General features: G+C 41.1%; 2 protein-coding genes across 5 annotated transcripts in view; one reads left to right on the top strand and one right to left on the bottom strand.

Moving 5' to 3' along the window:
* wdsub1 (WD repeat, sterile alpha motif and U-box domain containing 1) overlaps positions 1-8726 on the top strand; it is a 60031-nt gene extending 51305 nt beyond the window's left edge. For both annotated transcript variants that reach the window (XM_038789637.1, XM_038789635.1), the window contains 2 exons: positions 742-944; positions 7063-8726. In XM_038789637.1, the coding sequence (XP_038645565.1) occupies positions 742-929 (188 nt within the window). In that variant the 3' untranslated portion in view covers positions 930-944; positions 7063-8726. The remainder of the gene's footprint in view (positions 1-741; positions 945-7062) is intronic.
* The window catches only part of LOC119961966 (protein TANC1-like), a 145192-nt gene continuing 121819 nt past the window's right edge, over positions 1355-24727 (bottom strand). For all 3 annotated transcript variants that reach the window (XM_038789625.1, XM_038789627.1, XM_038789628.1), the window contains 4 exons: positions 24492-24583; positions 20196-20342; positions 3507-3607; positions 1355-3329 (listed from right to left, as the gene is read on the bottom strand). In XM_038789625.1, the coding sequence (XP_038645553.1) occupies positions 2012-3329; positions 3507-3607; positions 20196-20342; positions 24492-24583 (1658 nt within the window). In that variant the 3' untranslated portion in view covers positions 1355-2011. The remainder of the gene's footprint in view (positions 3330-3506; positions 3608-20195; positions 20343-24491; positions 24584-24727) is intronic.

Raw genomic sequence — 24727 nt, 5'->3', positions numbered from 1 at the left:
GTCCATAATTGTTCAAGACGATTCTTGGTTGTTGCTATACTTTTTTTTAAAATTTAAAGTACTCAATTAATTTTTTCCAATTAAGGGGCAATTTAGCTTGGCCAATCCACCTAGCTTGCACATTTTTGGGTTGTGGGGCAAAACCCACACGGACAGTGACCCAGAGCCGGGATTGAACCTGGGTCCTCTTTATGAGGCCGCAATGCTTATAGAACATACAGTGCAGGAGGCCATTCGGCCCATCGAGTCTGCACCGACCCACTTAAGCGCTCACTTCCACCCTATCCCTTTTGGCCACTAAGGGCAATTTAGAATAGCCAATCCACCTAACCTGCACGTCTTTGGACTGTGGGAGGAAACCGGAGCACCCTAACCCACTGCGCCACCGTACTGCCCTCTGGTTGTTGCTATACTGAAAGCCCAACACTTTCACAGTTGTGAAAAAAAAATAATATTCCAAATACACGCAAAGAAAATGAAGCTTACCTACAAAAATGTAGTATTTGAGCATTGAAGATTAAGAGGGCTGTTGTGACACACCCAAAGCACTGATTTAAACTAGTGCTGCCTCCTTCAGTAATGTTTGGAGTGGGAGGTTCACTGGTAGAGCATATTCTATTGTTATAATGGAGATAATGTTCATGTAGAACTCTTAAGTAACTACAGTAGAGCCGACTAGTTAGTCTAGGGTACGAGGAGCTCATGCAACTTAAACTTCAAAAATGTTTTTTCCTATGATAGATGGCTATTCGTATGAGAGAGAAGCCATTGAGAGCTGGATTAATACTAAAAAGCGTACAAGTCCAATGACAAATAAGCCATTGGAGTCATCTTTAATAACACCGAACAGAACACTTAAAATGGCCATTGACCGCTGGATAGAAGCTCAGCAAGTAGTAAAAATGCCAGCAAACCAAGGCTGCAATTAACATGTGAAATCTTGGGTTAGTAACATTTTTCTTGATTACTACTGTATCAATTAGTGAGTTATCCCAAAAAAAATTATATTTATTTGTAATTTAAATGTTAACACCTAGAAGTGCACTAATTAGTGGCTTGTTTGTCTAGCAGATATTCTTTATATATTTAAATTCTGAGACCGAAGTTGAATCATAGATACTTTAGCTGCCACAATACTTAATACTGATTGATAGCTTGCATTCCATAAGGAAGGAATAAATATCATGCAATAAGAAATTTATCAGCACAATTTGTACATTCTAAGGCCTGAATCGCTGAGAAAGAACCTTCGTCCCAAGTTTTGCATGCCAGGATGAATTCAGTCTTCAAGGATGTGCAATTTATTGGTGTCCATGGTTTAAGCAGAAATTAAAATTACAGTTCACAACTCATATTAGAATATACTTTTGTATTTTTATTTTTTTGAATTAATATGCAATATATAGTCCTGGAAAGAAAATTAGGCACAATACCGTCTCTACTTGGCAAAACAGTATGCGGCAAAACAGTATGCTGCTGTAAGAAATAAATTATTAGAAGTTTATGCAGACAATAGCTGCAAGAATTGGTTAATGTAACTAAAAAGTCTGAATTTACAAATTAAAAGCACAAGTAAATAAATAGTATTGGAAAGTTGATAACAGAACCATTATATAGTTTTTAAATTTGATTAATGTGCAACATAATTCTTGATTACAGGTGAGTAATTCATTAAATTGTTAAAGATTACATAATAATCATTCTAGACGTGAAAGATTTGAATTTGTCCAAGAAATGGGAGACTTAATGTGGCTGTTTGACAATGTTTTACTGATAACGATGCATGTTCTGTTCTTTAACTGAATCTAAACATTTAAATTACAGCAAAAGCACTTCAGGACATTTTTAATAAAGTGCAGTTATTCATTTAGTGTTAAATGCCATATTACAATACTCAGTGCAATGCCAGGTGGATTAAAGCTTACTTTTTATAACCAACATGCAACGCTATATATAGCTACTGACAATTACAAATTCTACGATTAGATTACAACATATACAAAAGTCCAATTTACACATTAGATTCTATAAAAGATCGCTTTGGTTTAATAGAAGCAATATTTGAACGTGTGTGAGATTGTGGTTTAGAAATACTCTGTGGAACCATCAAGGGTGAATTGGGTTCTTGAAAATTTGTAGCTGTCTGACAGGTCTTGGAATGCATACCATTGTGCAGATTCCCAGCAGAGCTTGGAGTTGGAAGTTTTATATGGTCATGATGGGCTCCAACAGATTTGGCAAACTGTGCATCACAGTGAATATTTTGACCATCACCAACTGAAGTTGCATTTGTAATTAATCCATCTGTTGACTGATCATGCCATATGCAAAATTGTTGACTGTTGGACTGATGCTGCTGGGTTCTTACTGTTTTGTCTATTATCCCCATAAATGGCGTAGTCCTTGGTCTGCATTCCGGCCCACTCAAGTTTTTGTTGGATTTCTCCATCTTGTATTCTGAGCTGTTTTTGATGTGAACATCTGAAATTTTCCCACAGTCAGAAACACTGTTGTTGGAGGCTAGACTGCTAGGAGAACCAGAAATCTTCATGATGGTTTGAGGCACAGAAACACCTGTTATCGATCCATCCTGGTTTATATCTGAAGATTTTGCTTGAGCTACATTTTCTGATAAATCAATAGTCAGCTGAGACTGTACAGCACTTTCTGCTGGTCTGGTCAAATTTGAAGAAGTGTCAGTTGTAATAATCTCATTGTGCAGCACAGCATGAGCAGAAGTCACCCTTTCTCCAGAGGTTCCAGAACATGTTCTACTATTGACTGTAGATTCTATTTGGTGCATATTTTTATTGCTTGGCAAGGGAATTGGAATTTTACTGCTATATTGATAACTTGCAGCTCTTCCCCCAGCTTGTAATAAATTCATATGCTGGTTTGTTTTCACAATTTGAGCTTGTTTGGGAGGTTGTGTAACAAGTCCTTGTTGTGCGAGTGGCTCTCGAAGGTATTTGTGTTTAGATTTATTCTGAGGAGAGGTAGGCCTTGAATTCTGTTGAGAACCTGCAGTATCATCTTGAAGTTCCTTTTTAAATGGAACTAAACTTGGAGAGGGTCTTGCTGAGGCAGACTGAATTTCAGTAGGTTCATCAGTGCCAAATAATGAACTCTCAAGGTCTTGTCTTAATAATTCCTCTTCATTATCAGATTCAGTGTTTTGCTGTGGGTGCTGATACTGTTGCTTCTGTTGTTGCGCTCGATGCAGCTGTTTATATTCCTCTTCTATCCGAGCCAGAAGCCGTTTTATTTCTCGGTTGTTAGGACAAAGCTTAGCAGCCTCTTGTAGATCTGAAAGAGCTGCAGAAAATTGCCTGTGAAAGGAAAATAATATTCAGCTAATGGATTGGAATTCAATACATTAGCTAATTTTCTAAGCAGACATGGACTGTTTTCCTACACAGGTAATAAGGCATCTAAATAGACAAACAGCACTTTTTTGTATAATTAATTGTAGCAAGTGGTTGTGAGGTATGGATGGAACTTCTCACCTGCTGCTCCTTTTAGCCCTTCCTCTGGCATAGTAAGCTTCATATGATTTTGGTTTTAATTCCAATGCCTTAGAAGCAAATTCCTCTGCCATTCCAAAGTCCTGCCAGCAAGCAAAAAGAAACAATGTGACATTTTGTCCTTGATCACTTTTTTTTCCAAAATTATTCCTCAATTTCTATGAATATTGTACTGAGGGAGAAATTAGGGAGCAAATAAGTTTAAGCTGCAGACACACATGACAAAGATCATGAAAGAGGGTCGTATAGAATAGTGGAGCAATATGCTATTCAGTATATACCGTATCTACCATAGGCCACCAAATTATGGGAAGGAGCTAGAGGGAGCAATTCCAGGCTGGCAGAGCCATATCGATCACCATATGTTAAAAAGAATACTTGATTGCAGGAGGTCTAATTTCAATGAATTGAAAATTGAGGGGCAAAACAGTAATTGTACAGAGCCTTCAAAAAGATGACAATTTGGAATGGTGATAGTCCATGTAGGGGTAAAAACAGAGAAGAAAAAAATCATAGAATTGCCCTGAAAAATGTGAGTCTTCAAACTCAGGGATACAAAGTAAACTTTTGGAGTTTGAGAAAGGAAGTCTTTTGTTGGTGATTGCAAAATTTTCAGTACTATTTGCAGCACTAAGTGGGGCAAGTAACATTTGTGGAAACACTACAGTCAATATTTTTATTACCATTATTGAATTACCGACTAACTACAGCCTGGAGTTCATGAGAAACTGAACCAGCCCCATAAATACTGTGGGTACAAGGACAGATCAGAAGCTGGGAAATCTGCGAGAGTAGATCACCTCCAGACTCTTCAAAGCTTGTTCACACCATATAAAAATGTGTTGTAATACACTCCACTTACCTGGCTCAGTACACTCACTCATTCAGCACCAGCAGGGAAGCTTGAGGTCTTGGAATATAGAAGTTATCAAAGCCATTCTGCTTTTATGATGTGGAGATGTCGGTGTTGGACTGGGGTGGGCACAGTAAGAAGTCTTACAACACTAGGTTAAAATCCAAAAGGTTTGTTTCAAATCACTAGCTTTCGGAGTACTGCTCCTTCCTCAGGTGAATGAAGAGGTAGGTTCCAGAAACACAAATATAGACAAAGTCAAAAATGCAAGACGATACTTTGAAAGCAAGTATTTGCAGGTAATTAAGTCTTTACGGATTTAGAGAGGGGGGTAACCCCAGGTTAAAGAGGTGTGAATTGTCTCAAGTCAGGACAGTTGGTAGGATTTCACAAGCCCAGGCCAGATGGTGGGGGGTGAATGTAATGCCGCATGAATCCAAGGTCTCAGTTGAGAACATATTCATGTGTGCAGAACATGGCTATAAGTTTCTGCTCGGTGATTCTGTGTTGTCGCGCGTTCTGAAGGCTGCCTTGGAGAACCCTGACCCGAAGATCAGAGGCTGAATGCCCTTGACTGCTGAAGTGTTCCCCAACTGGAAGGGAACATTCCTGATTGGTGATTGTCACGCGATGCCCGTTCCTCTGTTGTCGCAGCGTCTGCATGGTCTCGCCAATGTACCACGCTTTGGGACATCCTTTCCTGCAGTGTATGAGGTAGACAATGTTGGCCAAGTCACACGAATATGTACTGCGTACCTGGTGGGTGCTGTTCTCATGTGTAATGGTGGTACCCATGTCGACATAGTCACGTTCCGCACACGTTTACGGCCTCAACCGGGACCTAGAATTCATGTTGCATTATATTTCTCGTCTTGCATCTTTGACTTTGTCTATATTTATGTTTCTGGAACATACCTCTTCATTCACTTGAGGAAGGAGCAGTGCTCTGAAAGCTCGTGATTTAAAACAAACCTGTTGGACTTTAACCTGGTGTTGTAAGACTTCTTATTCTGCTTTTGGCATGAACTATGGAAACATTTTTTGAATGCTGCTCTGAAAGGGCGGTGAGAGTAGATTAAAAAGTAGCTTTCAAAAGGTGGTAGGATAAAATGCCCGAGGAGAAAAAAAATTACAAAGGCTCTGTGGAAAGAGTTGGGGAGTGGGATTAAATGGATAGCACCAACAAAGGCATAATTGCCCTTGACCCGAGACAAATCCCAGAATGATACAGCAAAGTCAGTTAAAACATAGCTGGTAAATGGGAGAAGTTTGTTCTAAAGGGCAAGGGCAGGGAATGACTTAGAGGATGTTTATGAACTAAGGAGTTAGGATTAACAGAAGGGTGAAGAGATGCGATAACTGTCTACCAAAGGGGGAAAATGTGCCTTTCACAACCACAATTTCTTTACAGCAACAAACTATTTCTGAAATACACTCATTTTTGTAATGTGGGAAACATGACAACACTGAAAATGATCAGATAAATCTGTTTTTGTGATAGATATTGTCCAGGATACCAGTGATAATTCCTCTACCTTTAAAATAGTACCGTGGGGACAGCACGGTGGCACAGTGGTAAGCATTGCTGCCTCATGGCGCTGAGGTCCCAGGTTTGATCCCAACTCTGGGTCACTGTGGAGTTTGCACATTCTCCCAGTGTTTGCGTAGGTTTCACCCCCACAATCCAAAGATGTGCAGGGTAGGTGGATTGGCCATGCTAAATTGTCCCTTAATTGGAAAAAATGAATTGGGTACTCTAAATTTATAATTAAAAAATAGTACCGGGGGATCTTTCTACGATCAACCCGAGGAGGAAATGGAGCTTCAGTTTAACACCTCATACGAAAGGTGGCACCAATATTGCAATATTTCCTGTGTACCTTTGGTTTTTGTGTTGAAGTCCTAGTATGGGAATTGAACATATAACATTCCGACTCCAGCAAGAGTGGCTCCCAAAATGAGGTACAGCTGACAGAAAATAAATCAAAAGCTTCAGGAATATGTATTAGTCTTTGTAAATGAGGCATCAATAGGTCAATGAAATGGCATGACTGAGCCAAGTGCAACATAACCAAGAACTGTGGGAAAACACAGTGATGGAAATAATGTATGGACTGTTGAGACATTAAGAAAGCTTGCAAAGATAGTCCCATAAGTAGTAGTTTGTAAAAGAGAAGAAATTTGGACAGTTTGTAAATCACAAGGAAACTGAAGTCAGAGGGGCCTCTGCTCAGGAATATGACCAGCCACATATGTCGTAAAGGCAATTCCATTAGGGTGGTCTATTTGGATTCAGAGCAGCATATCAAAAAGCACTATTGCGATGAAAGATAGAGGCCCATGGTGAACTCTAGGAGTTTGAGCTAGGGCAATCACAGATCAATTCTGTGAGAGGGAGCAAGCTACAAAATGAACTACTTTGCTCACTTAAATCTATGAAATACAAGTTTATGCTAGAGGTATATCACAGATCTTTCCAGTCAGCATTGGTAGAAGAAAACTTCCCTCTAGAGATTAGGAAAGGGCTACTAAATGCAAACAAATGTAGGAACAACAAAATAAAATGAATTGCAGTAAGCTGCTGCACAACACATCAGTGGGCAAGTATAACCTTTAGATTTATAATCCCAAAAAATGTCAGATTAAAACTAAAGTAAAAGTAAATCTCTTCTTTTCTCCCTGCAGGACTTGTAAGCTGATTACTTGGATGAAAATAAGAAAATGCAGAAACATGCTAAATAGGTGCTCAGAGGAGAAAATAGGAACTAGAAAAAAACAGCACACCAGTACAAGGAATACCAGGGAAGAGATAAAAATCCTAAATATTACAAATGGTCTTAAAACCAAGACCTGTGTGTATTATGAAGAAAAAAAGGTGACTTGAACATTTCAATTTGCAAAAGGAATGAACAAGGAGATATTGGTAAGACAGGCAAGTGGAAGAAAGATAAATCTGTAATATTTTACATTAAATTGAGAGTAGAACAAGTTGGACATAAATTCAAGCTAGTAAAATTTACAACTGATGTCAGGAGAATTACTGACACACATATGAAAAAACACCTCCAGGACCAATGGTAGAGGTAAAAGCTCTGGAAACTGATGAGGAATAACTTGGAGAAACTGGGAACTTGACAATTCTTTTTGGATGAATTATTTAACGCGGGCAACATGGCCTCATCTGTGACCATACATGTGAAATGGGCCATACATTATCCAAAATCTATTGTTTAATTTCTACATACAACAATCAGATTTAATCCATTCTTGGATCATAAAAGTGATTCTAAGCTTAATTTAAATTGCTTTGAGATGCTTAGTTGTTTTTAAATTTATTAATGCCTTCCTTGCACAATTATTATTGAAAATATACCAAAGAATCAAAGCTACTAAATTTTAGGAAAATCTAAAAGGGCTCACACTGGAATTCTTAGAAAACCAGGTTTCCAGGCAAGTTGTTAACAAAAGAGCTCACACAACAAACAGCTAGTAATTTGCTGATAAATAATTGAGTCACAAGTACCATAAACCTGCAGCATAGCAAGCTGAAAGTCAAATTGATGACCCAGCACTTTATTCAGTAGTACTAGAGCTCGATGACCATTTTCACTAAAGGTTGAGGTTTAAGCTCACAACGGAATGGTTTCAGTCAATTCTGACAGATAAAATCTGCAATGCTGTTCCCAGGTGCAAAAAGAGAGGAGGGAGAGCTCAGGAGATGCAAAAATTGTTACTTTTTCCAGAGTTCTATGTTTAAGTACATAACTCTAGAAAGTTTAATAAAATTCTACAGAAGCAGAAGCGGGGGGTGGTTGGAACGAATATTAAGGCAGATTAAAAGTTTATCGTTTATCCTGATAGAAGTAGCATGTAAATACCACGGTGATGCATTTTGTACGGTTATGGTTCCAAGTTAAAGGTATTTATTGACAATCTAGAGAAACACATGCCAGCTTAGTTCAAGCACAAGCTGACAACTGAAGAAACAAGAGGTATCAGAGAAGAGGAACATTCAAAAGAGTTGAACAGAGCATGCTTCAAATTTAGTCAACTTGAAAGACCATATATAGCCACACCCAATGTAACGTATATGATAAAGCTTATCAACATGAAATTAAACTGTAAATTTGGCCTTGCTAAGTTATATACCTTGAACATTACATTTAACAATGTTATGGCAAACCACGAATTCAGCTGCAATGGAGGATATTTCAATACACAAGTTACATTTGTATCTGTAATGACTGTTGGATTAATCTATACTCAAGCACCTGTTGTAATTGTCAAAACTTGACTGTAAGAGCCACTGAATGTGTAAAGATAATTAAAACTCCTGACTTAATCTTTAATGTCTGTCAAAGTTCATTCCACTCCAAAGTTGTACAGTAACCAGTTGGGTTGGGATGAAACTATTAAGCTACGCTTGAAATAAAAATCACTTATTGTCACGAGTAGGCTTCAATGAAGTTACTGTGAAAAGCCCCTAGTTGCCACATCCCGGTGCCTGTCCGGGGAGGCTGGTACGGGAATCGAACCGTGCTGCTGGCCTGCTTTAAAAGCCAGCGATTTAGCTCAGTGAGCTCAACCAGCTTAAAACCGTACATGGGTATGGGAAAAATCCAGTTCTACTCTTGAATGCATCTGCTCGGAAGGGCAATGTTTGGAGCCTAACGCTCTCCCCCCACATATTCACTGACACTCTCGACCTTGCCATCTCATGCTGCTGGATAGGCCCATTATGTCATTTATAGACAAGGCCATCTCTGATCACTTACCATCCAATCCCCAATACTTAAAAATTTTTTTTAGAGTACCCAATTATTTTTTTTCCAATGAAGGGGCAATGTAGCATGGCCAATCCACCCAACCTGCACATCTTTTTGGGTTGTGGGGGTGAAACCCACGCAGACACGAGGAGAATGTGCAAACTCCACACGAACAGTGACCCAGGGCCGGTATTCGAACCAGGGTCCTCAGCGTCGTAGTCCCAGTGCTAACCACTGCACTACCATGCTGCCCTCACATCACCAATACTTGCTCCAATCCCACCTCCTTTATCTGTCCCTGGCAAACTATCCCCAAATTAACTTACAATTGCATATTCAAAATAATAACTTTTAGCCCTCCATTCACCACAACATAATAATCACTTATCGTCACAAGTAGGCTTCAATTAAGTTACTGTGAAAAGCCCCTAGTCGCCACATTCCAGCAGGGAGGCCGTACGGGAATTGAACCCCATGCTGCTGGCCTTGCTCTGCATTACAAGCCAGCTATTTAGCCCACGGTGCTAAACCAGCCCCTATTCATTTTTGCAATTACGGATTTACTCAGCCACACAGACTTCCATCCTTGATCACAGAATCCCTTGTGCAGAAGGAGGCCATTCGGCCCATCTGGTCCACAACCAACCCTCTGAAAGAGCACCCCACTTTGGCCCACTATCCGCAGAACCCCACAACGCCACCCAACTTGCGCATTCTGGACACTAAGGGGCACTTTAGCATGGCCAATCCACCCAACCTGCACATCTTTGGACTGTGGGGGAAGAAACCAGAGCACTTGGAGGAAACCAACACAGACACAGAGATGAAAGTGCAATCTCGACACCAAAGTCACCCAAGGCCAGAATTGAACCCGGGTCTCTGGCGCTGAGAGGCAGCAATGCAAACCACTGTGCCACCCGGCACGGTGTCTTATTCCCCAATAGAACTATAACTCCCTCACCCTAGCATAGAACATAGAACAGCACAGGCCCTTCGGCCCACGATGTTGTGCAGACCATTTATCCTAATCTTAAGATCAACCTAACCTACACCCCTTCAATTTATTGCTGTCCATGTGCCTGTCCAAGAGTCACTTAAATGTCCCTAATGACTCTGACTCCACCACCTCCGCAGACTCCACCACTCTCCGCACCTTCCACTCTGTGTAAAGAACCTACCTTTGACATCTCCCCTATACCTTCCTCCAATCACCTTAAAATTATGTCCCCTCGTGACAGCCATTTCCGCCCTGGGGAAAAGTCTCTGGCTATCCACGTCTCTCATGATCTTGTACATCTCTATCAAGATACCTCTCTTCCTTCTTCACCCCAATGAGAAAAGCCCTAGTTCCCTCAACCTTTCTTCATAAGAAATGCCCTCCAGTCCAGGCAGCACCCTGGTAAATCTCTGCACCCTCTCTAAAGCATCCACATCCTTCCTATAATGAGGCGACCGGAACTGGACACAATATTCCAAGTGTGGTCTAACCAGGGTTTTATAAAGCTGCAGCAAAACCTCGCGGTTCTTAAACGCATACCCCTGTTAATGAAAGCCAACACACCATATGCCTTCTTAACAACCCCATCAACCTGGGTGGAAACTTTTAGGGTTCTACGTACATGGACCCCAAGATCCTTCTGTTCCTCCACACTTCCAAGAATCCTACCGTTAACCCTGTATTCAACATTCAAATTTGACCTTCCAAAATTAATCACTACATTCATCTAGGTTGAATTCCCATCTGCCACTTCTCAGCCCAGCTCTGCATCCTGTCAATGTCCTGTTGTAACCTGCAACAGCCCTCAGCACTATCTACAACTCCACCAACCTTCATGTCATCGGCAAACTTACTAACCCACCCTTTCACTTCCTCATCCAAGTCATTTATAAAAACCACAAAGAGCAGAGGTCCCAGAATGGATCCCTGCGCGACACCACTGGTCACCGACCCTCAGGCTGAATACTTTCCATCCACTACCACTCGCCGTCTTCTTTTGGCCAGCCAATTCAGCATTCAGACAGCCAAATTTCCCTGTCTCCCATGCCCCGTAACTTTCTGAATGAGCCTACCATGGGTGAACCTTATCAAATGCCTTACTGAAATCCACATACACCACATCCACTGCCTGACCTTCATCAATGTGTCTCATCACATCCTCAAAGAATTCAATGAGACTTGTGAGGCATGACCTGCCCCTCACAGAGCCATGCTGACTATCTTTAATCAAACTATGTTTTTCTAAATAATCATAAATCCTATCTCTCAGGATCCTTTCCAGTATGTTGCTCACCACAGGCGCAAGACTGACTGTAATTCCCAAGGATTTCCCTATTCCCTTTCTTGAACAGGGGAACAACATTCGCCTCCCTCCAATCATCCGATACTACTCCAGTGGAGAGGGAGGATGCAAAGATCATTGCCAATGGTGCAGCAATCTCCCCTCTCGCTTCCCGTAGTAACCTTGGGTATATCCCGTCTGGCCCAGGGGACTTATTTCAAAATTTCACGCACATCCTCCTTCTTAATATCAACCTGTTTGAGCCTATTAACCTGGTTCATGCTGTTCTCACGAGTAACAAGGTCCCTCTCTCTAGTGAATACTGCTGTCATTTCAAATCCCTCAAGTTTAAAGGATACAGACTTGAAAGAATGCAGCAGATATCCTGGTTTAACCACCCACTTTCAAATCTGAAAAGGTCGATTTAAAGCACTATCACATCTTGATCTCATTTGCTAAAACTGCTCATTAATCTAGAATCACCTAGAATGCAAATATAACCCCCGGCCTTCTTTTCACTATTGGAAACCAGCTGCTTAAATCCCTGCCTCCTCCACTCTCACCAACAAGTGTGAGGAGCTCATGCACTTGTTTGTCATTAAAATCAAAATTGTCCAATAAGGTGCCTCTGCCACATCCCTCTCGTCTACTCGCCCATTTGACCAAATAAACTCTAATGCTCCCTTGTCCTAGTTTCTCCAACATATCTTAGTCTCTCCTATTTCCCTCTCATGTCCTCTCTTGAGATAATCTTGTCCATGAGACCCACCCAAGTTGCACAATCCTATTTCCACAAAACAGCCAATCACCCAACTTCTCCTGGCCCACACATTAGTCAAAATTATAAACAGTTCTCTCTCTTCAATTGTTGCTCTGCTCTCATTTAAGTCTATCATCATTCCTCTCCTCAAAGAAATAACCTTTGACCCCACTTGTAAACCACCATCCCATCTCCAACTTCTCTTTCCTCCAGAAAGTCCTTGAGAATACATCGTCACCTTCCAAATCCATTCCAATCTTACCCAGATTATGCTTGAATCCTTCAATGAGGTTTCTGTCCCAGACATAGTATCAAAGCAGCTCTCAAAGTCAAAAATGACACCTTGCGTGACCCATGCTGTTGAAGTAGTCCCATTAGATCAATTACAGATACGGCCATCCTTCGCTTTCTCTCCTTGTGCTTCATGATTGGTCTATAGCTTTCTAGTTAGCCACATCATTCCCTTCCAACACCTTCCTGCTGTTGTCCAACTGGGACTGCTCTCACCTTTGCTTAAATAATATTAATCTCATTTATCTAAGCACAGCCAAAGAATTAAATGGCAATGATTTATTTTCCTGTTCCTGCACGGTTACCTCTAATATTCCTAATAATTTGTCTTTGACCTCCTGCTATTTCTCATCTACATGCTGTCCTTCAGTGACTTCATCCAAAGGCACAGCTCCAGACGTATGCTGCGATACCCAGCTCTACCTCACTACCAACTCTCCCGACTCCTCCTTCATTCTTGCTAGATTATCAGATTGCTTATCCAACATTAATAATGTATGCGTAGAAATTTCCTCTAACTAAATAGTTTGTTATTCTTATGGGATGTGGGTGTTGCTGGCAGGGAAGCATTTGATGTGCATCCCTAATTGCCTTTGCAATGGGTAGCTTACTAGGCCATTGGAGAGGGCAATTAAAAGTCAACCACATTGCTATGGGTCTGGAGTTACACATAGGCCACACGAGGTAACGATTTCCTTCCCATTAGTGATGGGTTTTGCAATAATCGATGATAAAGTCATCATTATGGAGATTAGTTTTATAATCCAGATTTATTAATTGAATTTAAATTCCACCAGCTATCATTATGGGATTTGAAGCCATGTCCCAAGGACATTACAGAAACTGAAAATACTGGACAATCTCAGCAGGTCTGACAGCATCTGTGGAGGGAATCATAGAATCCATACGGTGCAGGAGGCAATTTGGCCTATCAGGTCTGCTCCGACCCTCTGAAAGCCCACTTCATCCAAACCCGCTCCCCTGCTCTATCCCAATAACCCTTTAACCTAACCTACACATCCTTGGACACTAAGGGGCAATTTCGATTGGCCAATCCATCCAACCTACTCATCTTTTACCTTGGGCAGCCGGAGGAAACCCACACAGACGACGCGTGAGAAAATGCAAACTCCAGTCACCAAGGCCAGAATTGAACCTGGGTCCCTGGCGCTGTGAGGCAGCAGTGCTAACCACTGTGTAGCCCCAGCAAGCAGGTGGCAAACAGCTTTGGCAAAGAGTCATCCAGACTCTAAACGTTAGCTCCCTTCTCTCTCCACAGATGCTGTCAGACCTGCTGAGACTGTCCAGCATTATCTTTCTGTTTCAAATTCCAGTATCTGCAGTAATTTGCTTTTATCCCCAGGACGTTAGCCCGGGCCTCTGGATTACTAGTTCAGTGACATTACCACCATCTGCCTCAATTAAATATTGGGAAGGCTGATGCCATTATTTTTAGTTCGCACTCCAAACCCATTTCCTAGCCACCAGTCCCATTCCTATCCTTGACAAAAGTCAGATTAAGCCAGTCTGTTCACAACCTTGGTATCACATCTGACCCAAGTTTAGCCTCCAAACCTCACAAAAACAGGGGGACACAGATTTAAAGTGACTTGCAAAAGAAGTAAATATAGAACATAGAACAGTACAGCACAGAACAGGCCCTTCGGCCCTCGATGTTGTGCCGAACAATGATCAACCTACTTTAAACCCACGTAACCCGTATACCCGTAACCCAACAATTCCCCCCATTAACCTTACACTACGGGCAATTTAGCATGGCCAATCCACCTAACCCGCACATCTTTGGACTGTGGGAGGAAACCGGAGCACCCGGAGGAAACCCACGCACACACAGGGAGGACGTGCAGACTCCACACAGACAGTCACCCAGCCGGGAATCGAACCTGGGACCCTGGAGCTGTGAAGCATTGATGCTAACCACCATGCTACCGTGAGGCCCCCCAATTGAATATGATTCAAGAAAAAAACCTTTTCAAACAATGTGTGGTATGGTCTGGAATGCACTGCCTGGAAGTTTGGTGGAGGCAATCGAGGTATTCAAGAGGGCATTAGATGATTATTTGAATAAAAAATTTGCAGGACTACTGGGAAAAGGCACAAAGCCATGACACTGGTTTGAAAAGCTGGTGCAGACAATGGACCAAATGACCATCTCCTGTGCTGTAACAATTCTGTGATATTCTTCACACTACCGGGACTGACCGTTTCCACACACGTCTCTATTTAGTTTTCCTCCTTTAAGGCCCTTCTTAAAACCCACCTCTTTGACCAAGCTTTAGATCATCTGACCCTGTGTGTTTTGGGGTCATGCTGTGTTATAATGCTACTGTGAGGCTTTTCATTACATTAAAGGGGGAAATACAAAGTACAAGCCATCTGATTTTTACATATATATTAAATACACATACAATAAATATTGGAAATGCCAATAACCAGCATTAAATAGGCATGTTACACCATCCATAGGTTACCTCGTAAAAATTAGTCCACTCATTTCCTTATGCCATATAATGTGTATAAGCTAGGCCAGGTTTGTCTCGCCCAATGCAGCTCACAAAGCCCTTCCCTGTGGCCCCACAACATTTGTTGAAAATGCCAGTAGGACAGATTAGTGAGTTTGAAGATTTCTGCAGGAGACTGCTTCTCCAATCACAGCATGTTTTTCTCCCACTTTTGCTGCTGAGCCCATCAGCAGCAAACGGAAGAGAAACAGGCTGTGACTGGAGGAGCAGTGAACACTGCCTCACCATGCTCCATTCTCTCCCCCCCACCTCCCATGGCTTAAAATGCTTTGGTCCGGGTCACGTTCTCCCAGTTCTCCGTGTCCCCTGGCTCAGTTTCCATCCCCCATTTCCGTCCCACATTCTACTGGCTCTCAGTGCTTCCCTTGACAGGCATCTGCATTGGGCATCACTAGGTCTTACTCCAGGCCACCTATCCATTCTCATTGCACCTCCCCTTCCCTGGAGCCGATTAGATGACTGATGACGGGTGGGTGGGTCAGTGGGTGAATGTGTATGTCAGAGAGGGCATGAGTGTCTGTGTCATTCTCACTGTGGTGAGACTGGGATTGAGCTTCATACACACTTCGCCCTTTCATAAGAACTAGGAGGAGTAGGCCATCTGGCCCCTCGAGCCTGCTCCACCATTCAATGAGATCATGGCTGATCTTTTGTGGGCTCAGCTCCACTTTCCGGCCCGAGCACCATAACCCTTAATGCCTTTATTCTTCAAAAAACTATCTTCATCTTAAAAACATTTAATGAAGGAGCCTCAACTGCTTCACTGGGCAAGGAATTCCATAGATTCACAATCCTTTGCGTGAAGACGTTCCTCCTCAGCTCAGTCCTAAATCTACTTCTGCTTATTTTGAGGCTATGCCCCCTAGCTCTGCTTTCACCCGCCAGTGGAAACAACCTGCCCGCATCTATCCTATCTATTCCCTTCATAATTTTATACGGTTCTATAAGATCCCCCCACATCCTTCTAAATTCCAACGAGTACAGTCCCAGTCTACTCAACCTCTCCTCGTAATCCAACCCCTTCAGCTCTGGGATTAACCTAGTGAATCTCCTCTGTACACCAGCGCCAGTACGTCCATTCTCAGGTAAGGAGACCAATACTGAACACAATACTCCAGGTGCGGCCTCATTAACACCATACACAATTGCAGCATAACCTCCCTCATCTTGAACTCCATCCCTCTAGCAATGAAGGACAAAACTCCATTTGCCTTCTTAATTATCTGATGCACCTGTAAACCAACTTTTTGCGACTCATGCACTAGCACACCCAGGTCTCTCTGCACAGCAGCATGTTGCACCCATTCAGCAGAATGCACCAATTCACATTGAATGGCTGTCTTAATTTCAAAAAGTGAGTAATAAAAAAAAAACAATTTATTATTACTAGTTTCTGTTCAATTGTTTGTTTTAACACGTCAGTATTTTCTTTTTAGTTCATGTTTACTATCATGCCAAACCTCATCTTTCTGAAATTTACAACCCGCCCGCCTGTCAACAATCCCCTGTCTGATTCAATGGTGCCAAGGTGGAGATGGTTGACAGCTTAAAATTTCTCGGTGTAAACATCACCAATAATGTCCTGGTCCACCCCCGTCGACTCTATGACCAAGAAAGCACAACAGCACCTATACTTCTTAAGGAAATTCGGCATGTCCACAATGGCTCTTACCAATTTTTATAGATGCACCATAGAAAGCATCCTATCTGGCTGCATCACAGCCTGGTATGGCAACTGCTTGGGCCCAAGACCATAAAAGACCGTGAACACAGTCCAGTCACACAAACCCACCTCCCGCTGCCTTTGGAAATCGGCAGCATAAGCAAAGACCTCTACCACCTGGGTTATTCTCTCTTCCAATCTTTCCAATGAGCAGAAGATAAAAAGTCTGAGCACATGCACCAACAGATTCAAAAACAGCTTCTTTCCCACTGTTACTAGAGACCTGAAAGACCTTCTTACAGACTGAACTGATCTCTCTACACATCTTCTCTGCTGTTGTATGCGTCACCCAATGTCTATGTATATGTATTTACATGATGTATTTATCTATGTCCTAAGTTTTTCATGTATGGAGTGATCTGCCTAGACTGCACGCAGAACAATACTTCTCACTGTACCTCGGTACGCCTGACAATAAATGTACAGTAAATCAAATCTAGATTAGGTTTCCACGTACTATTATAGAATGCATCACCTCCTGATTAATAATCAGGCCGCTTTTCACAAATCGAAAGATGTTCCATTTGATGAACATGCAGCCTGTGCGTGACCCATCATAATAAGAATCTTTATTAGTGTCACAAGTCGGCTTACATTAACACTGCAATTAAATTACTCTGGAAATTCCCTGTCGCCACACTCTGGCGCCTGTTTGGGTACACTGAGGGAGAATTCAATGTCCAATTCACCTAAAAAGCACTTCTTTGGGACTTGAGGGGGAAAACCGGGGCACTGAAACCCACCCAGAATGTGCAGACTCCACAAAGACAGTGACCCAAGCCGGGAGTCAAACCCGGGTCCCTGGCGCTGTGAAGCAATAGTGCTAACCACTGTGCCGTACCAACTGTAGGGATCCTTCGCATTCTTTCCTTTATTTCCCCTTTTTTTGCCGTTATTATTTTGATTCATGGATGCTTGTTGCACATGTACTGTTAAGTCAAGCAGCAGAGAGAATGAGGTATTCAAAAAGTTGCAACATAGTATATTGTGGTAACCTGACAGGGCCTAGTTTTGAGCCCGATTAAATTGGATATTTTAAATTAAAAGAATTGGACACTTTAAATCAAACTGCAGTCAAACCTCAGGCAGACTGTTGGGAATTCAGCCTTGACCGAAGTCAAATACTGAATCCACAGATCAACTGCCAGAAATATGTCTGGAACACACCCGTTAATCATCCATCAGGAGATCATCACACCATATTGATGTGCACTGGTCTATTGTCAGTAGCCTAGATAGAGCCAGACTCTCGGGCACCCGGAGTTTCTGCTGTTACCTTATATGGGAACAGGTTATGTGCAGACCACACCACCACAAATGGACATCTGGGATGGGCTCAGTGTCCTGTCAAAGTCAACCACCAGATCATTGGGTGCTGAGACCCCCTCCTAAGGCCTCATTGGCAGAAAGCCAGAGGAAATGGCAAAAAGGTGCGATGGGAGGGGGAATAAAACAGGCACCCGAGGCACATAAGTAGGGAAGACTCCATGCAGAGGCAATCAAGACATCAGAGAAGGAAGGAAGAGGCTGCCAACAAGACTCACCTTTGTGATGATGGACCAGAGGGACTAAAAGAAAAAAAAGGACCCACAGTTCAATAAAGCCATCTTTGCGGGTAGCATAACCCAATCTTGGATGTTTCTAGTATCTATTTAGGATTAATTTATGGGGTAATTGTGTGTTTAATAAAGATTGTTTTAGAGCAGCACGGTGGCCTAGTGGTTAGCACAACCACCTCACGGCGCTGAGGTCCCAGGTTCGATCCCGGCTCTGGGTCACTGTCCGTGTGGAGTTTGCACATTCTCCCCGTGTCTGCGTGGGTTTCGCCCCCACAACCCAAAAATGTGCAGAGTAGGTGGATTGGCCACGCTAAATTCCCCCTTAATTGGAAAAAATAATTGGGTAATCTAAATTTATTAAAAAAAAATAAAGATTGTTTGTTTAATAAAATGTATACTGGTGTTTGCCCTTTGTTCTCCTCACTATTAAACGTGGGTAAAACATTTATTAAAGTACTGGTGAAAGTATCTGAGGATTACAGATACAACAATATGGTGCTAGTTTTCAAGCAGCCGGACATTGTGGCACCCGAGAGATGGGGTGAGACTTGTTTTGATTGGTTAGCTGGTGGCCAAAAGGCTGTATTCTGCCCATTAACAGGGGGCAATCGGATCCTGCCTGAGTGGTCTGATTTCCAGTGACATAAAGAAAACAGTTTGAATCCTGGACGCTCAAAGGAAAGACCTGCTCTCTCATGTTCTCTTCAGAAAAGCTGCTTTTTCTGAAACTGCAAAGACCTGAATGAAGTGAAAACCTCAAATGGAAAGCCTAAATTTAAGGAAGGTGTGCTAGAAGACAATCATGTGAATGTGATGATTGGAAGATTTTAGGAATATTGACTTCCAAACATTGGGATAACGCAAGAGTTAAAAGCCAAGGGGGTATAATGCATGGCTGCAGTGGTCAAGTTTTTTTAAAAAGGACTTTGTTTCGCTTCTAGTAAATAGAAGGTGAAACTGACAAGGAATGTGTTTTTCAGTCTAGGCCAATAGGCTGAGGTTTGACTGGGGAGACTGTGGTTTGACTGGGGAGGTCCATGGGGAGTTATGAGCTTTTGAAGCCTGCAGAGATAATGTTTTTTAAACTTGGGGAGAGGATGTCATTGCTGGGTTAGTCCAGAGAAGTCTGGAGAAGCTTGAGATAGAGGAACTGAGTTCTGATCTGCCCGACTGAGTCCACAATTCTTCCCCAGTAGGATAGTTTTAAAAAGAGTAATAATATTTTAAAAGCAGAGCAGGCGTGTCTGAAGACAAGGAGGAGACTGAAACAATCTCATTGAAGTAGCTATTTGAAGACATTCAGCCAGAGTCTGGAGGGGTTTCAAGTGAAGCCAAATCTGTTTTATAAAGTATTACTCTATGCCCTGCTAATTTTGAACTGGATTAAGAGTTTATGTTTCTTTTCTTGTTGTTTAATGGGAAATTGTATAGTTGTGTTAAGGGGCAATTATAAGCTGTTGAGTGTGAATTTAATATTGTATTCATAATAAAATTTTATTTTAGAAATAACAAAGCCCTATTTTTTCATGCAATCACTCCTAGAGCAAATCCTTCTTTCCACAGAGACTTGAACTAAAATATTAGGATTTGACTGTGCACTAACTAGCCCAGGAGGTCGTAACACTAGCCCAGAGGTCAAAATAGTAACAATTGTGCAAAGTTGGCACTCAATTGAAGATTAGTAATGCCAAAGTAAAACCATTTCTGATGGTATTACTTAATGACCTATGGATAGCCAAATGAGGAAATCTTTAAGAACTCTAGTTGCACCTTCACCAGAACAACAGAAAGTAAAACATTAATAGAGATAAATATAATCAACCACATTTGAACAAAACAATTTCAGGCTTTATAAAAATAAACAAAAAGTCTAACTAAATCAAATAGAATAGCTTACATTAGTTTTTCTCCGACATCGGGATAGGCTTAAATAAAGAGAAACTCTCAGATCCCTAAAAGACTTCATCTCATCCCCAAAACCTTCTCGTGGGAATTTTCTTAATGCATACTGGTATCTCTGGGCTGCTTCTTTCATCTTTCCTTTCTGTAACAGTTCAGAGCACAAACACATCATGGGTTGAGTATTATAAACATCAACTAATTTTATGACATATTCAGCTATGAAGACATCTCTCATCAGTCATGGAACTAAGATTGTTCATACTCTTAGACATCAGTTTGTTTTTACCCAAAGGATCTCAGGAAATAACAGGATAAAACCCAATGTATCTAATGTCTACAGTGCAATGAGGTATTGATATATTGATGCAATATATTTTTGGTTCAAAGAAATAAAACCCCTAAATAAGGTACACTCGAGTTCTAGATTTCTTCAGGAGAATTGACACCGTTCTGGTATTAGGAAAGGGTGGTCCACAGACAGAACCAAATTCCAAAATCTAAAACCTAAATGTGTATCATCACAGGTCATGAGCTTAATCAGTAATCACTCTTTATAGTACTTTCACAGATGCTCTTAAATTATATTTAGTTCAAAAACTGCCCACGAGGTGACTGGGGATCGGGTTGAATATCAAAAGTAAAATGATTAATTTTTCTAGAATCACTTGGGGATGAAGGGAGGAATTTTAACTGAAGGCGTTGTATCCAGTCCTGTGACTTATCAACGTTAAAGTACAGCCATTCTTTCGAATAACTCTTAATCAATTTTAAGCCCATCCAACTCATGTCTCAACTGCCTCCTCTTTTACTACAGTGTTTGACAACATGAACTTTATTGATAAAGTCAGATGCAAAGCAGTCATTTAGTATCACACCACACCCTCTGCCTCCATGCATATATCCCCTCTTAGGTCTACAATCAGTCTTATACTCCATTTTACCATCCTTTTACTATTTACATGCTTTTCGATTCTCTCTTATCACAGGACCAATGAGTTGACTCCCGGACACTAAGGAAATTAAGGATAGAGATTGCAAATGACCCAGCAACTATAGAGCTGTCAATTTAACCTCGATGGTGAAACATTATAATCTAGACAAAATTAACAGCCACTTGGACAAATGTGGATTAATTAAGGAAGCCAGTATGAATTTAAGAATAAATTCCTTTTATGTTTGCTGTTGGTTTCTTCTCAAACTCGCTATTTGCTTCGCAGTTATTTTTTCACTTCACCTCAGAACTTTCTATATTCAGCCGATTCTTACTTGCTTTATCAACTTCACATCTGGCATACGCCTTATTCAGCTATATTTTGCACCCGCTCTCATTCATCATCCAGAGAACTCGGCTTGGTTTGTCTTGCCTTCCCCTCTTGTGGAAATGTCCTTTGATTGCACCCAAATCTTATAATCTCTCACCTTTAAATGCAGCTCATTTTTAAATTGTAGTTTTGCCCGCTAATCTGATTCCAATTTACCTGGGCTAGATCTGTTCACATCCCACTGAAATTCTCATCCCCGCAATTAATTAATTTTTTATTTTGGATTGCTCTTTTCCTTTTCCATAGTATTATACAGTTTAGGTTAGTTATGATCAGTGTCCCCAAAATATTTTCCCCCTGAAACTTGATCCATTTGTCCCACCTCATTCCCAAAAAAAACAAATCCAGCAATTCCTCCTTGTTGGACTGGGATGTAGTCCGGATGTAGAAAATTCTCTAGAAACCCTTCCCCCTTTCTGTCCTTTATAGTATTACTATTCAAATCTATATTAGGATAATTGAAGTTCTCCTTAGGGATGCCAGAGAAAGGTCACTGTCTATGTGGAGTTTGCACATTATCTCTGAGTTTGCGTAGGTCTCACCCCCACAACCCAAAGATGGACAGGGTAGGTAAATTGGCCACACTAAATTGCCCCTTAATTCGAAAAAAAATAATTGGGCACTTTAAATTTATTTTAAAACATCAATTAAAAAACAGGATGCCAGAGAATCCTCATGTCTTGTATATAAATTTGTGAACAACCAAGCTGAAGATTGTACCCCCGGGGAGTTTGGAGAGGATTGCATTTACAGATCCTGAACCATGAAACAAGATAGAACCAGAACACAAAGAGAGAGCATCAAGGAACAGCTGACAGCATTTTATGGAGCTGGGTTTCAGCAATGAGTTTTTAAGTACTAATTAAATCATGATTGGAACACCCAAAAAGTTTACCTCTTCCAACTGATTTTGTAAACTTGTTGATAAAAGGTTTCCTACATTCTAACAGATTTTGGAAAATGGATCATCATCATACGAGCTAGATTAGCTGTAGGCTATCTACATTCTTGATGCACCCTAACCATTATTTAGTGCATCATGATCTCCGCTTTTCTACTCAATTCCTCAATACATAAAGCCCAAACCATATTTATGCTCACCCACTTCTAAGCATATCAAAATTCGCTTTTGGTCTCACTGTGGTTTGGTCTGTGTTCTGGCTCAATGAGTTTATGATCACACAATAAGAAAGTTACAGGTGGAAACCCTCGTCTGCACTAAGGTTGGTGATTGCAATGCTGTTACTGCCCAGTTGTACAATTGGCCGCACCACCCATGTTTGGAAAGTAAAAATTCAGCCTGCGTTCCCATATAGACTGATACCCAGAATCTTTGAAATGTCAGGACTGGGTTTGACTAATGTGCTTCATGGTAAAACAGCTTACTGATTCTAATCGTGATGAATCATCAATGAATAACAGGCATGGCATAATTCGGTCAGGGCAGCTAGAAATCTCAGAATACATTAAACATCAACATTTTTGAAGCAAATAGAAAAAAAACACAATAACCTGCAACTGTGGTCACAATGATCACTATGGAGTTGGCAAGCACTCCCCAGCACTTACCCTTTTGCTTCGATTTATGAACTCTGGAACCCGAGGAAGGGTTAAACCATACCTTGACATTTTTTTTTTAAGCATAGCCTTTGTAGCCTCCGCCCAAATTTGTTCCAAGATCCAGACCAAAAGAGAGAGATGTGGTGCTTGTCCAGCGAACTATCAGTAGATAAGCCCCAAGGACTGGAGGTATACTGAACTACTGCCGAATAGATCTATTCATGAGCTGGGTTATGACCTTGCTAATTACATCAACAGTTGTGTAGGCCAGCATGGCTAGATATTCCCCAAAACAAAATAACTCCATGGTTTCAGCAGTAACAAGTCTTGGCATTAGTCACTGCTAGAAGATATCTTTGTTTCCTCTTTTGATTAGATGAATCATTGGTACTGGTTCTGGGAAGGTGCCCCCTCACTGCCCATGTATTTTACTGGGCAATGGCAGACAGATTGCAAATCACTAAATTTAATCATATTTTTCAATGCAAGCTAGGACAAGTAAATGCTAGCACAAGCTGGGTTATCTTCAGGGTTAGTACCATCAGGTCAGATCATTGCCACACTTGTAGTGTTCTGAGATGAAATCAGTTGATGTCAATGCTGTGCTATCTTGGACATGTTAGAGAGAACAAATGTGGGATTAGGTAATATCGGAAGTTTGTGGAATCAGACAACACAGAAAAGGATCATGCCAATCATGTACCAAGAGAAATTTTCATTTAAGTTGATGGAGCCTGTACATTTGTTTCTGGTAGAAAATCTGGGACAAACCCATCTTGTGTGTTAACAGGTGTTACATGGCAATGACAAGTGTCAAAGACTGTAGTAGCACATGACCACACCTGCAATACTGTTTAATGAATCCACATTGAACACAGCAAGCAAAATGTTTCAACTTTACCAAAACTGGATGAATCTCTAACAGTACTAAGATTTGCTTCCATTCCAGCATTATGAGGAAGGTGCCAAGATTAGAACTACTTCCATTCTCAAACAAGTTACATGTAGCTGCTTTTTCTAAACTTGGGCATTCGAACTGTGTTCTTTAGTAAAAACTAAAAACACACAATCATGGGAATTGCAATTTTAAGAGACCATTACTTTGGATTCTATTCAGTTTTTTTTAAATATTGAGAAACTTAACTGAAGGCCCAATAATTTTTGTTTAAGATATCAAGATGAACAACAGTAGGAGGGAAAAGTGATTAGGTGAAGCAAGACTGGATTTCATATGTCTCTTTGGAGGGAAGACTGAACAAGATACAGTACAAGCTCCATAATTCTAAGGTCCTGGGGAAGAATGGATTACAGTATTATCACAGCAAAATATGTCAAAGAAACAATGCCTTCTGAAATGTATTTATTGCATAATGAAGTTATATATATTTCAAAAGATAACCGGGCAATACCTTATAAAGTAGATTTCCCTCTTCCATTAATTTCTGTAATAAAATGATCAGAATGTCTGGTTTCGATGTGGCCATTGCCCATGCTGCATTACCTACACAAATAACAAAATGGGTTTACTTTAGAAAAGGACCCGGTCATAACCTTACAAAGAAAATTTGTAAAGTTGCCCTGGCAAATTACGTCCCAAGAACAAATTCTGTTTAAAACCAATACCTGAACAGTCATAAGAATTTCT

Source organism: Scyliorhinus canicula, chromosome 2 (assembly GCF_902713615.1).
Source record: "Scyliorhinus canicula chromosome 2, sScyCan1.1, whole genome shotgun sequence".
Lineage (NCBI taxonomy): Eukaryota > Metazoa > Chordata > Chondrichthyes > Carcharhiniformes > Scyliorhinidae > Scyliorhinus > Scyliorhinus canicula.
The sequence above is the reverse complement of the archived record's forward strand: the minus strand, read 5'-3'. Positions and strand labels throughout refer to the sequence as shown.